Genomic DNA, 15,268 nt, shown 5'->3' on the forward strand with positions numbered 1-15,268 from the left:
ATGTGGCAGCTCTGTGGCTGTGTGTGTGTGTGCATTTGAACAGAGTCTGTGAACCATACAATGGTTCAACTCTTCCTCCCCCCATCTTACATCACAGTGAGCCCAAGACACAGCCTATATTTTCCATCATTTCTCTCTTTCTCTGTTTATCTCTTTCTTCGACATATGAACGTTTGAGAGTGGATATGCAGTGCCATGTATGAAAACATTGGCTTGGTTTTTACTTCTGTTTTTGTGTCCAGATCAAGAATTGTCAAAAGAATGCAATTTCAAGAATTGAAAAGAATACAATTTCATTTTCATTAAGGTTTTGTATCTTAATAAAAGCATATTTGTCAGAAACCTGACTTTGTCAGACAATCTCATGCAGTCCTTATTTTTTTATTATTTTCAGAGAAGTGTCATTGACTTCTTTCAATTTTTTTATACTGAAAAACCTGAAAAAACTACATATATGTCCATAAGTAAGTTCAAGTTTACATTTTTTATCTGGCTGCTTGCTTACAGATTGGTCGATTGAGTGTATTGCTGGGGTGACAGCTAGAGATGGCAGTGCCAGTGCTAAAGGACCTGATGGAAATCATAGTAATAAGAGGCGTAAAACACGTTGCCGTGCAGTCATATCTTCTTCCTCATACGCTGATGTAATGAGCTTTGTGCTACCACACACACTGCTGCCAGCCTACATTGCCGCTCTCTGTGTGTTTTGTCCGGACAGAGAGGACATGCTCCTTGGCCCAATTGACTTAGGGGCACCAGAGACAAGGCCTCAAAAGCCAGAGATGAACAGACGCAGCACACATTCTGAAGTTAAATATGTGAAGTGAGATGAGATGCTCTCTCTCTCACTCTCTCTAGGCTGGGGTGCGAGAGCAAGCTGACCACAAGCTGCCAAAAATGACCTCATATTCCCCAGCTCCAAGGGAGTGCAAGACCTTCTCTCTCTCTCTCTCTCTCTCTCTCTCTCTCTGATCTATATAACTATCTATCTATCTACCTACCTATCTAAATAGCAATCATTCAACAGCTTTTTTAATAGCTCAGAGCACTAATAACAAGCTTCATATAGGCCAATAAGTGAGCCTTCTACTGAAATGAAAGCTAAGCATTCCTCACTACACTCCTCAGCCACACTATCAGTTTGCCTATGTGTCTCTGTCTCCATCTCTCACCTTCTCCTTCTCTCTTTCTCTTCTCCCTGACCAGTCATGTGTTTATAAAGTGAGTCCCAGGGGCCCTAGGCAGCAGCCCCTGTGCCATAAAAGCCAACTTCACAGCTCTGTTAATGGAAAGGTTTTAACTCTGTTTGGTGAGAGGAGTTGGGCCAGTGCAGCATGTACTGGAGGATGGAGGGAAGAGAGGGGGTAGCTGATGGAGTAATAGCAACCTAGCCACTTGGGCGCTGGAGGATTAGGCCAACCCCTTCTCTGAAAGCCCCTTCTACATCAACACTGTTTTCTTTGGGCAGGGGAGACCTGCCACAGAGCAGAGCCAGGTAATCCCTGTATTGTTTGTAGGAATTAGGGCCGAGTTAGATGGTGTTCCCTAAGGGGCAGTGGAGCCAGGCTCTCCAGTCAGAAACTTGCTTCCATGGGCAAGTAATGAGCAAGAGCTTGTGAAATCCATGGTGGGGAGTGAAGTCAAAAATGGACATGATATATGAAGTGTCACAGGTCTTCAGTGTAACTGCAGGTATTTGATAGAGCCAATGAAACTTAGTTCAGGTCATTTTTATGCATCAGGAGAATGGCAAGCAGATACCTTGGGATAAAGTGAGAAGGGATAAAGTTATTTTCATGGCACAATGGAGAACAAAGAAATGACTCCTGTACAATTAGCTTTAGTGTTGGAAGGTGTGTGCATGCTGTAGCATGGTTGTTGTGAAGGGCTATGTATGATGCTGCTCTGGTTTCATGGCCTTCTTTTCAAGGTACGTTTGTTAACATTCTAGCCTGTTTAAAGTCTTTGTGACTTAAAACATGCCTGTGTTTGAATGTACATAGTTGTATACATGTGCTGAGAAGGCAAGAATAGGTGAGAGTGAGCAAGAGAGGGAGAGAAAGAGGGAGAATGGAGTGTCAGGAGTGTAAATGAAATCTGTTCAGCAAACAGCTGGATGGGTTTATTTAAACACAGGCCAGGCTGAGTGACTGACCCCTGTTTGACACAGAGGGGGGAGGAGCAGACGCAGAATTATATGACTTTGAGCTGCAGATGAGAATGAAAGGAGTGATGCTCTTATGTACCTCTGGGCATGCCAACATGTGACTGAAGACTAATGTAACTAATTACGTAAGTAAATGGATTTCTGGTTGAGACTTGGATAATAAAGTTGGCTTCATCAGAGAGGTGTAATGTGGGGGAGGTGTGTGTGTGGGTGTGAATAGCAGATGAATGGGTAGAATACATTGTTCGATGTGTATGAGATCGACTGCCAATGATCTCATGGCATGGTCTCATTAGAACATCTCCATCCTTGGGTCAATAAAAGATCAACCTGATGATAATTACATTCCATATGCAAACTGTACCCACTCTCATTTGTTTCAGTGTGCAGGTTTTTGCTGTGATAACAGATGTATGGAAGAGTCACCATTCCTCTTCTCCGGCATAACCAATGTGCCCTTGTGTGGAATTTTAATATACATGTAAATGTAGCTGAGTGGGTTGAAATGTGATTTCATGAGTGAATTTGGTTGTCTGTGGCCGTGCACACACTGTCACCGTGCTCAGGTCAGATTTAGAGAGAAGAGAGAGTAGCAGCCTGAATAAAGAAGCCTTGCTGAGGAAAATGGCCTACTTCATATGCATTTAGATAGACACGCTGTGATATAACCTTTTGTATCTCCAATCTGGATCTTTCCCCTAATTGGTCACGCAACAAAGACAGCTGATGAAAAAGACAATTTCTTGCTTTTAATTGGCCATTTCACGTGCCGATTGGGCTACACCTGGGCGTTTGTAATGAGAATGGGATATTATAAGGGCCCCTGCAGACGAGACAGCAATCAGTTCCACTCTCTCTGTGGAAGAGGCTGCAAAAAAGTATGAACAAACACACACTTTTGGAGAAGTGGGACCAGAGGTGATGGGGGAGAAAAAGGCCGGCCTTCTTTTTGCCTCATTTGACTCATAAGTGGCTTTTATTCGGTCATTTTTCTAAGCTCTGTGTTTTCCCTTTGCCCTCTACTCGCTTCACCCGACTTCAGAGGTACCACCAGTGGCGTTTTGCTCCAAAATAGGCCCCCATTGTGCATGGCTGGGTTGAATAGCTGCTTTCATTGTGTGGCGATGGGAAGTTGAAACTGAACAGGCCGTAAATGCGGCCCTATAGTGTTGCTGGTTTGCGCAGAGGTGAACTTTTTACTCATAATCAAGGCGAAGCTGGCTTTAGCCGAGGCTCACTGCACTGGCTTTCTCTCTCTCACTCTTAGCCCCCTTTTCACCAACTTCTTTAACTGTCTGCCTGGCGCACAGGGCAAAGCATGACCATTCATTCCTTTTCCTCACAACTCCTACAGCTCCCCCGTTCCTCCCTACTCATTCCCGCCCTCAATATCTTGCTCTGTCTATCTCTTTCTCTCTCCCTCCCTCCCACCCTCCCTCCTTCCCCTGCCTGGTATTGTGTAGCACTTGTCCTTTGTTCCAGTCTTCTGGTGCATCTGGCCCTAGATATGGTGAGGTCTGGGAGAGGAAGCTTAAGATACCTTTAGAAAAAGACGACCAGAAAAATGAACAACAGAAGTCAAGTTGTTTCCTCAGTTTGAGGACAAAAAATAAAGAGTGATGGAGAAAATAGAGTGAGAGTGGGAGAGACAGGAAAAGCATGTAGGGCAGAGCTCAGCAGATAGCCAAGAGTGACCTGCATCTGACCCTGGAGCCAGAGATCGAGGCAGAGAGGAGAAGGCAATAAATGGAATGCCTAGGCTAAGACTCCCCTTGCTCCCCACACTGTTGGTGATAAAACTCCAGACGTTCCCTCATTTGATGGTGTATTGCCATGTCGCTACATTCCTTTCCTGCTCTCTCTTCACAGGCTGAAAGGTGATGTTTGATCTGGGAGAGTGATACTGGTAATAACTGTAAAAATATGACAACTCATAAGTCATGCACACTAGAGCGGGATTTTAAAAACCAAAAGTTTTCTAATTATGGGATATTAGCAGATGAGCACATGAATTGCTCTTTGTCTGTAAATTCTTTTTGCTCTTTCTTTTTCCCTGTACTCTTCACCCTCCTGAAAAGAGTGGATTGGCTATTGTTTCCTTTAAAGTCTACTAATTCCCACCTCAAAGGATGAAATGGAAGTGTCCAACCGAGGCAACAGCAGGGGGACATAAATCAAGTCAGAACCCCTGAGCTTGCTCTCCCAGAGGTCACCGAGGTCACAGGGTCAGCAGAGAAGGTTTAGGCAGAGCTGGGTACAGAGTGACAAGAGCATTATTAGTTGAAAATTTTTCACACTGGCAGAAACACTCCAAATACCCTTCCACTATAAGGTGGAACATAGTAACAGAAACGGGGACTTAAAACACCATGACATGTCTCTCAAGCATCCAGAGAGAAAGAGCAAAGTGCCATTTGTTGGCTTAGCTGTATTTGCTTGAGGTGGTGTATGTTGAAGCCGAGCAAGTTTGTACAAGCTTTTAAGCTTTGTGAATTCAGTATACATTTCTATGTTGGTGGTGATTTCACTGTGGCACTCCCTTCCCTCCCACATGAGGTCTTAAGGGAAAAGGAAAATAATCCCTCCTTCTTTACCTCCCCGATTAGCTGCCTGGGCAGGTCTGGTCTGTTTTAGGCTGGGCCTCTGACAGTGTGTTTGTGGGTGCCATGAGCGCAAACTAAATTTGCTGGTCCCACTGCAAACCTTGCACTGTAACTGTGATGCTATTCTATCTGCAAGAAAATCTAACCTTGAGCTGTGTTATTCTTTTGGTCTTTTCCAGGTTCATTAATGCCCGAAGGAGAATAGTCCAGCCAATGATCGACCAGTCCAACCGAGCAGGCAAGTCTCCTCTAGTAACTGTGTTCAAGTCATGCAGGTGAAAGTCCTCCTCCAGCCATGCACCAAGAGGCTTGCCCCTCGGTAACTACACCACCCGGCCTGGATGTCAGGAGTGATTGACCACTAAAAGCCATTCAATTAACCCTAAGCACTAATCACACATGTATTCAGGGCCACTATACTACCCTTAAAAAAAGAAGCAAAGTAAATAGACATTATCGATTAACGTATTGAAACTGTAACAGTGGCTGGTGTCAGATTCTAAAATACCATGGCTCTGTCCAAAAACTGGTTTGAGTCAAAGTGATATTACATAAATGTTTTTTTTCTGAATGCGTATGGCCTCCCAGCTTTTCCTCATTCTTCTTTCCAATGAGCAGTCTCCCTGGTGCATGGCTTGTTGTGGACTGCTTTAAAGTTTATGAGCTCTAATGGAGTTCAGAGGGCAGAGTTGCATTAGGGGACTCAAGAAAGTTCAAAGGCATTCAGTGAGGTTGAGCTGTTGTTTTTGATGAAAAGACTGCCCTCTCCCATTCCCCTCCAAACAGCACCATCACTGGAGCCTAGAAGGAGCCTTCTAGTTTTCTTTAGCATTTTAAGGAATAGTTGAAAAGAATGATCATTAGTCTATAAGCATCATTGAGCTGAACTGAGTTTTATTTGGTTCAAAATGCTAATGAACTACTAAATGTCATCTGTCCTAATTTTACTATTTATGTCTGATTTGATATGTGTGTATGATGCATAATCATATAAGATAGTGAAGAAGTAACACTGGGCTAAGAACCATTAACCTGTGTGTCCGTTAGCAGATGATGTATTCTCAGCAATGGAAACTTAATTAAAAGCACTAATTGACCACTGTCCTGTGCCCTCCCCTGTTCTCCCACAGTAAGTCAGGGAGCCCCCTACAACCCAGATGGTCAGCCCATGGGAGGCTTCGTGATGGACGGCCAGCAGCACATGGGAATCAGACCACCTGGTAAGACCTTGGCATGTCTTGCTCTCGCCTGCCATTTCCCACCTTCCCACTGATTCTGATTCTCTTGCTTTAGTACAGCCACTTTTCCAGACTCTCAGAGTAGCACAGGTGTAGCCCTTTGTTATGCCCCTTTCTTTCATTATCTCAATCTTATCCTACAATGTTTTTTTTTTTTTATTGCTAAGCCCTGTTGATCAGATGGTACATTCTTGTTGTCTTATTCTCTCTTTCCAAAATTTCATCCACTTTGAATTCCCCATGTTCAAGATAACCATTTCAGGCTCTTCAACCATGTCCTTCTTTTCACTCTTCCGACTACATTTGAGCTATTGGATTTGCCCCAAGCCAGACTACTTCCCAACTTGGCAATTAATCTTGCAGTTTACCTTTGTTTGCTTATCTTGTTTGTGGATTGTTTCCTCATCCACCTTTCCACAAATGTGGCATTATCTTGATTCTTATCCTGCTAGTTCTCCCAAGATTATTCTTATTTTCTTATACTCTGGCATTCTTCTACTATTGTTTTCTCTCCTTCTAGGGCCTATGACTGGGATGGGAATGAATATGGGCATGGAGGGACAGTGGCACTACATGTAACCTTCTAGTTAACCAATCGCAAAGCAGTGGGGGAAGTAAGTACAAAAACAGGGCCTTAATCTCTTTCCAGAGGTCTAACTATTCTTCATTTAATCATTTTTATTGGTGGTTCATGTATGATTTTATCAAAAGGGAGAAAAAGCACCACTAACTATCTTCATTACTAATGATACAAATGTTTCTTGTGGTGATTATAAGACCAGGTGTGGTATAACTGTGGGCTCTCTTGTCTAACACTCCTGCATATTTTCTTGGTCACATGAACAAATGGTGCATAGAATCATATTGGAGGGAAAGAGAGTGTCTAAGGGCAAAGGGTAGGAGCGAGAGAGTGTTGGAGAGGGAGGGAAACTCGTTTAGGGAATGGTGAGTTGAGGATTGGAGGATTGAGGTTGAGGTTTTGGATGAAGGGGGGGTACTGGGTGCTAGTGGGACGTTACCATAGCAACAGACTGATTGGCGAAATGTAGGCAGGCAGCAACAGTGCAGCAAGAAAAACATGCACACCCCAATGTGCCATAAATCTGTCTCTGTGTGGCTGACGTATGAGTTCCATTAATACGCTAACCGGTACACCTTCAGTTACTCTTGTGCCCCTTGGTCAAAACACATAGCCAGGCTTTTCAAAATTAAGAATCTGTTCTTAGTGTGAGACTTTTTTAAGGTAGAGGTGTTTCCATCAATCCTGACCTGGTCTACCATTTTCCTGTCTGGCTGCCCTAATAGGATTACTTATGGCAAAGGGAGAGGAAGTGAAGGAGTGCAAAATGGAGGTGTGCTCAGCAGGGTATGCAGCTTATCCCGGCCTAATTGACTATATCCAAATTAAATATGCCATCACAAGCACTGTGACAAATGGATTTGACTTATTCAGTATGCAAAAATAGAGACCATTAATGCAGCCATGCACAGAATGCTTCTGTTGTCAAAAAAATTCCTACTTCTTAGACTGTACTGTTCCAAACCAAGAGAAACATTATGATAATGCAACCCTTGCTATTTAAAGCCTCCCATCCATCTTGGCTTGTTATCAGTGTGTGTGTGTGTGTGTGTGTGTGTGTGTGTGTGACAGAGAGTGAGAGAGAGAGAGAGAGAGAGAGAGAGAGAGTATGTGTGTCTAAACAGGGAGAGTGTATCCTCATATCCAAATTCTGGCATTTCAGCAGCTGCCATAGTTCCCAGAAGACTGGCGAGCAACCTGCTTTAAACAGCCTCAATTTGCTTGCTGAATTCTGTAATTGGGCCATGTGTGGAATCTCAGATGAGATAGGTTAAAGGGAGAGAAGGTGAGTGAGTGAGTGAGTGAGAGAGAGAGACAGAGAGAGAGAGAGAGAGAGAGAGAGAGAGAAACCAGAGCGTGACAGAAATATGTCGCTGTGGTTGAGAATGGCTGTTCTTTATGGTTTCATCACTGAAATTTCCTAGCTTATCTAATTTAAATATTGTTACTTTAGTTTCTAGGTCAATTAAATGTAAGTGATGTGTTTTATACTTCATGACCAATTAAATTAATAGGTTATTACAGAAAAAAACGTTATCTTATTTGATTAAGAGACGAAGGGTTCATTATATTTTATAAGCAATTTTCATTAGTTGGGGATTTTTCCTTAAGGCAAGATTAAGCAGTTATTTGCCAGGGAGTCCCAAGACCTGAAATTAAGGTGTTCCTAGCAGTCACATTGCAACATTACTTAAAACCAAAGCCAATTAACCCATCTTAGCGAGAGCATTATTCTTTCTACCCATGTCGATTATAGAGCTTATGGGTCTTGGAAACAATGCACCTGTCAGTTTCGATACTGTGTACTCAAGCAGAAGGGGTTGGGGGGGGGGATGTCCTTTGATTGCAAAGCACATGGCTGTTTTACATCCATTCCCCCACAAATCTACTTTTGTTATCCTTTAACATATTTACTTCTGGTTTTCCCAAATTTAGAAATTCTATTTTCAAGACTCTGTGTCTCCCAAATTTGAATATTATATTTTCAAATGATCAGTGAGTGAAAGCATTATTTATGGCTGCATAGACAAAAGTGTTGAGCGCCCCTTCCCGTTTTCAAGCCCAAATGCTGCTGGTATGCGTTGGTGAGCTGCTCCAGAAACTTTGTCTCTGCAGGAAATCCTTTTGTCTGCAATTGCTAACCTTCCAATTATTAAGAAGACGTTTGTTAACCTTCTACAAGGTCAAGATCCTCTGACCCCTTTCACTAGTCTGAACTTTCATTTCACAAAAACATGGTCTTTGGGGATTTGTTTCTTAAACGGTCACAAAATCCTCTGTTGATTCAGCCCTGTTGTAGTCCAGAAAATGCAACAGCAAGCCACTTAATGTACTGACTGGCTTTTTAAGAGGTAATATATATATATATATATATATATATATATATATATATATATATGTGTGTGTGTGTGTTTGTGTGTGTGTGTGTGTGTGTGTATATATAATTTGTGACCCTTTGTAGAGCTTGAACCTGGAAGGGTTCCAGCCACAATGTATTTTCTCAAAGCTACGTGTTTGAAGATTGGAATCAAATATGACTGATGACCCCAAAAGAGCTCAGGTCATTCTTATAAGCAGAAATAGCACTGCCTAACATACACATTTAGAAATCAGGGCAAACACGTGGTCATCCAAAAGCTGTTAAGTGAGCAGTGCTGGTTAATGAAATGATCAGCAAGCTCCTTCGGGTTTTTGCAGAGCTGCTAAGGGGCCAGTGGCCTTTTATGCTAGTGACACACTTGCGCACATCCAGGTAAATCCTCTCAAGTGACTCTCATTGTCAATTTTCACTTTTCCTCTTTAATTTGAGCACAATGGCGCTATTTCTCAAAGGGAGCTTCAGACTGAACCACAGACCTTTGCTTATTATGTTTAAAGAGAGATAAGTGGAGGTGGTGCAGAGCATTAATGCATGCCATATTTTAGATTGTCATATTTGTCAGTGCTATGAATGCTTTCACTGAAAAGAAAACGTGTATGATTCAGTGAAGCTAAGTGTACCATGAAACCTGAGGAACCTGTTTGTTTTTTTTTTTCTTTGCTCACATGCTCAATAGTCTCAGGAATTCTTTACACTACTTCTAAGTAATAACACAGTAATGTGCCAGACTGTAAAATGCTCTCACTGATACATATTCCTGCAGAAATATGATACCTTGTGCCTTTCAATCAGATATTCAATAAAATACATGTAACATGTAGGCACTTGATATGCAGGTCTATCCCACAGGGAGTGTAATTATGTGAATTTAGCCCATGTATTCTTCTTTACCATGAACACAAGATGATACATGTCATCCTTTTGGCTGAACGTCATGCAGGGCAGCCTTCTAGTTCACTAGACCTGTATTAATGTGATTGTGGCCAGGCTGGATGAATATTGTGCTTGGGACAGCTCCGTGAGTGATGTGCTATGTCCAGTGAGCTAGTCCCTAGAGACAGATGCACACCAACTGCATGAACTCTCTCATTCTATTGTCCTCATTTGTGTCTGAAGATAACATTTTCCACAACCCTATTCTTATGATATAATAATGAGTCCATTACTGAGATACCAAAATATATAGAGTAATTTTATTGTTTGCGCTACTTATTATAGCTTTTATTGTTAGACAGCTACTTAGCTAAAATGATATAATGACTTTGCCATTATTTTGAAGACTATATGTTTGCTGTAAATGTGTAAATATGATGGTGGGCTAGAGTGCTGGTAAGTTTGAAACTGAGTTTTACTAAGCAGTTCTTATGTGCTTCCTCCCACAGGATTGCAGGGCATGCCAGGGGACTACTTGCCTCGTAGCAGTCCGATGACCATGGGCATGTGCCAGCCTGCCTACGGCGGCCCACAGCTCCCCCACCAGCTGCGGCCTGGGCCTCTGATGTGTTCCTACATTCCTGGACATCCCCAGCACTCAGTGATGTTGATGCATGGAGGACCAGCCCACCCTGCCATGCCCATGTCAGCCTCCAGCCCCTCTATGTTTCCCCCAGGAGACCCCACCATGGGCGGACAAGTCTTGGACATCCACGCCCAGTAGCTACAAAAAGTTGCTACAAAAAATGGATCCTCGAAAACAGCTGTGATCAAGACAGGGATCTGCGATTGGTTTGCTTATGGGGTTCACCCAGCAAATATTACTTGCTGGCTTGCTGCATAAACTGAAGAGTTCCTTCTTAGGTGCAGACTGGATGTGAGAAAGACGCCAGCATCTGCACACCATGGGACACGTTCCCTTTTGCAAAGAATCAAACTGAGACAAAGAGAAAGTTTGAAATTATTGCTATATCTGCTCCTAAGGGAGAGGGAGGAGAAGATTCTGTATACTGTTGTAAAATTACATTTGGACTCATGCAAGAACTGGGAATTAAGTATTGTAAATTCAATGGTAATGTTCTGCATATTATGTTGTTTCTAATAGATTTTTTTAAAAAAAGGATGTGAACTTTTTTCTTTCCACACTATGTGTGTGCCATCTCCATAGACTTTTGACCTCCTCCTTAAATCACCTGCGTTTGAAAAGAAATAAGTATGTGAATAAATCAATAATTGGTTGCATTGATTATTTACCAGGCCATTTTTCTGCTGAGAGAGGGTGGCTTTAGTTAGACAGAGCTAGACTCTGAAAAAAGCTCTAGCAAGTCCCCTTACTTTGAAGCATAATCATAAATCCTGACAATGCACACAAACAAACTCAATTAACTTGAAGGAATACTCCAGTGTTTTCAAACCTAATCTATATCTACCACATCTGTAACATATGCACGATTGCCACAGTCAATAATTTTGACACATTTTCCTGTGCTAAAAAAGCTTTAAACATGGAAATTCACTTATAGTGGAAGTAATGATCTTACAGATATGGATATGGATAGGACATGATAAAAATTACAGAAAGACTTAGCAATACAGTAAAAAGCAATTCTGATTACTTATACGTCTGTAATATCCATGTGCAATCAAGTCAACTGATTGTTGCACTTCTGTACTTTGAGCAACATTGACTACAATGGTAAACTCTAACATCTGGAGAAAAAAAACAGCTCCTTTTCAGAGAAGGCAAATTATTAAATGTTTTAAGCTAAATTTAAAACTACTTTTGACTAAAGAATTCATGTATTGATATTCATGTATAAATGTTTGACTGCCCTTAGCCTTCCATTATAATTGTATTTAGAGATTAGGTTGAACAACACTGGAAAATTCCTTTAAATAGTTGAATTTACTGTGTGTGTGTGTGTGTGCGCGCGCGTGAGTGAATCACCATTAGTTACAGAATGATACTTTTGATTGGGACAGCAGTTTAATTTTCCTGTCCCGTGTTTGGAGTATTGCATTGTGTAAATTGTAAATTAATAAATTTTTCTGTACAAAGATTTGGGGAAAGTAGGTAACATGGTATACATGTGTGGTTATTGGGCATATATCATTATACAGTACAATTTCAGGAAGGACAAAATTACGATTGTGAAAACAACAATTCCTATTTTGCTTATAATAGACAGAGCTAACGTTTATTCATCGGTTTTACTGCTGCAAGCTATAAACTAGGATTTGGACTTCAGCTGGTACAGTCACTCTATCAATCGCCAGCAGACAGATATGTGACCATATGGGCTATTATTAGCACGTATGCATTAAGCATATTAGCTAGGTGTTGGTGTTTTTTCTTCCTTTAATATCTAACTAGATAGCCTTATTGTTTTTGTTTCTGCAATAGTCGACAGTTGGCCAATTTTACGTCCTTTCTTACCTGGCATTTTGTGACTGCTATTTTTTGTGTCTCTGACCAAATTACAAGGTTAGTTAGAGTAGGAATTTTTGTCTATTTTGAAGTGATATACAACATAATTCCTACCAGCACCTTTCAAAACGACCCCATGAGAAGCTGATCTTAAATGGCGGCTCTGTGCCTCATCGTCCACTGGATAATAGACAACAAATGCGTAGCGTAAAGTCATATGCTGGAATTCGCTTGTGAAGATGCGAGGGGGTCAGTGGATGAGTGGATAACCCTAGGGTGAAGGTATAAAGGCGGAATTATCCCCCGTTTAGCATTAAAATTCATTTAGGTAAATTTGCCACAAACACTTATATAGGAAGATTAGTTCCCCCCTCACGCCTTACTGCACACGTTCAATGCCTCTGTAACAGCGGCTCAAACTCGGCATTAGCAGGCAGCTGTTTTTCCCCCGGATATATTAGCCTACATTTCAGTTCCCCAAAATAAAGTTTGTCAGAATAATCGCGTGTTTAACATTAAACCAAAACAAAGTTAAACCCAGCGTATAATGTTACAGAAACAAAATGCCCTGCGTAGGCTGCAACCGGTGAAGGGCTTGTTTTCAACTAAACCCTCATACTAAATCAATACATTACTTTTGTCTCTCTGCTAACACCTAACAGTGGCTGCTGAGTTTTCACTGCTTTTGCCGAGTTTTATTATTTTGCGTTTTACTCGTTAGAAGCTCTTTGTGAAGAATCCATTGGGCGTTTTTAATTACAGCAGCTCAGGGCTGCTGCTCGGCTCCGAATTCCTGAGCTGTTCGCCATTGGCGAAGAGAGAGAGAGAGAGAGAGAGAGAGAGAGAGAGAGAGAGAGAGAGAGAAATCCCATGTTTGACTGCCCTCTTTAGGGGAGCTGGAAAACTGTCCTTCAGGGGGACACGCTTAGCCCATTTAATGCATCGAAAGCGCTTGCTAGACTAAATCATTAATGTCTCTTTCACACACACACACACACACACACACACACACACAGAGAGAGAGAGAGGTCAGTGAAGTTTGATCATTTAAAACGGCAAATATTTGCCAACAAAATTCCTTAATATTAAAACGATGCAGTGTATCATATTTAACCAAAATATTCGCTTTTACATATTCCAGCAATGAAAAGAGAGGAAGCTCAGTCATGTCTGCAGACACTATGAACCCGTCAGTAAATGACCTGCAGTAAACGAAGCCCCAGACAGACTTTCTAAATGCCCCGGGTTGCTGCTCACTGTCCAGTATTACTGAGCTATTACTGCTACCACTAATAGGTTATTGAACAATATTCCACAATTTAGCAATAATAATAATAATAATAATAATAATAATAATAATAATAATAGCAACAACAACAATAATAATAACAACAACAATAATAATAATAGTAATAATAATAATAATAATAATTATTATTATTATTATTATTATATAACTCAGTGTAACTTTATGATTAAACAAATACACACTTTACATTTTTAATAAAATTAGCATCCATGGGCTCTATCATTTAACTGTGATCTAACCTATAATAAGTGCAGAGACATGGTTAGGAAGCCTTAACTGTGGACAAAGTAGTTGCAGATGTTTATAAGGGCAAGTGTTTAGGGCTACATCTATATTACTGCGTTCTGTGGCACAGAGACCAACTGAGCAGTGAAACCGAAGTGAGCAGTTCAGCTGAGTTAACTCCTGATACATGCAGTTCAGTTTGGTTGGCCAGTGCAGTGATGGGGAAAAGGACCATGTTTGTACAATGTCCACATTGTTTTACTGGCACTCGGGTTTAACACACACCCGTTAGAACTAACTCAATTAAATTAATCCTAAAACTGACATTTATCCCAACACTGACATTTATCCCAACATTTTCTGCTCTTTTTTCTGTATTAAATAATTGTGTACATAGCAAAATATATAAGTAATTTATTAGCACTTAAGTTGCAAAATATTTAAGTGATTAAATCATGTCACAAAAGGTCGAGGCCTACTCTACAAGCTTAATATTTGTATTAATCGTTTTAATAGAGTACCAAACGTACGTATACAAATATTAGCTTGTTGAATGACATTTATCTGTAGTGGTGCATTCAAAACTGACCACGTCCAAAACCATACAGTACCGTATTTAATATTAATATTATTATTACTATAAATGTACGCCACCTCTGACACAAGACAACTTCCGGTAGGTTATTATGAAACATCGGACAGAAGACATTTTTAAGATCTTGTTTCTTTTCATTTTTAGTTGGCACGGGGTGTCTTTATACATGAGCTAAAGGAAATGGTCTAATAACTCACATTATAATTTTAAAAATAAAAAAATTTAGTGGGAAAATACTTTGTTATTTATGACACGTATATCCCATATTACTTTGACACACTTGTTCCATATAGGCTACCTAGGCATTAACACTAATGTAATATACTCTATATTACTTAAATATATTACCCTTAATACGAGTATTGTTTAAGATAGTTTGTGATTTGGGAAAAATTTCACCTGGGAATATAACCTCTAGTGTGCGGACCTCCTATCCTCGGCAGTTTGAAGTTTTCCCTACGCCCTGCACACCTGATCCAGCCGATCAGCTCATACTCAAGTCCTTCAGGAACTGGATCAGGTGTGTCGGGCGCAGGGAAAACTCAGAAAGTCCGGGACAGTGGGGTTCCTTCAACTGGGGTTGAGAGCCTCTGAATTGCTGCCACATTCGGGGTATTGTGGATGTCATCTTTGGTGACCGTGCGCCCTGCTCACCGAGCCCCCAGAGGAGACTAGCGCGCAATTTTCTGTGCTGCCATTTATCACTGTCACCACTTAATGATTCTCCTCGCAGCTCCTTATTGATGTTTGTAATTGCATTTCTCATAAGGCCGGTAATCAATGACACCATGGCGCTGCATCCGGGGGTCA

At 41.2% G+C, this 15,268-nt stretch overlaps 1 protein-coding gene across 2 annotated transcripts in view; it reads left to right on the forward strand.

Annotated features, from left to right (window-relative positions):
• The window catches only part of meis1b (Meis homeobox 1 b), a 56,156-nt gene extending 45,009 nt beyond the window's left edge, over positions 1 to 11,147 (forward strand). Inside the window, exons 10-12 of one of the 2 annotated variants that reach the window (XM_026935614.3) lie at positions 4,950 to 5,008; positions 5,901 to 5,990; positions 10,351 to 11,147. In XM_026935614.3, the coding sequence (XP_026791415.1) occupies positions 4,950 to 5,008; positions 5,901 to 5,990; positions 10,351 to 10,625 (424 nt within the window). In that variant the 3' untranslated portion in view covers positions 10,626 to 11,147. Of the gene's footprint in view, positions 1 to 4,949; positions 5,009 to 5,900; positions 5,991 to 6,528; positions 6,629 to 10,350 lie in introns of those variants that run through there. The other variant, XM_026935610.3, reaches the window with a different exon arrangement.
• The last annotated feature ends 4,121 nt before the right edge of the window (positions 11,148 to 15,268 follow it).

Source organism: Pangasianodon hypophthalmus, chromosome 3, assembly GCF_027358585.1.
Source record: "Pangasianodon hypophthalmus isolate fPanHyp1 chromosome 3, fPanHyp1.pri, whole genome shotgun sequence".
NCBI lineage: Eukaryota > Metazoa > Chordata > Actinopteri > Siluriformes > Pangasiidae > Pangasianodon > Pangasianodon hypophthalmus.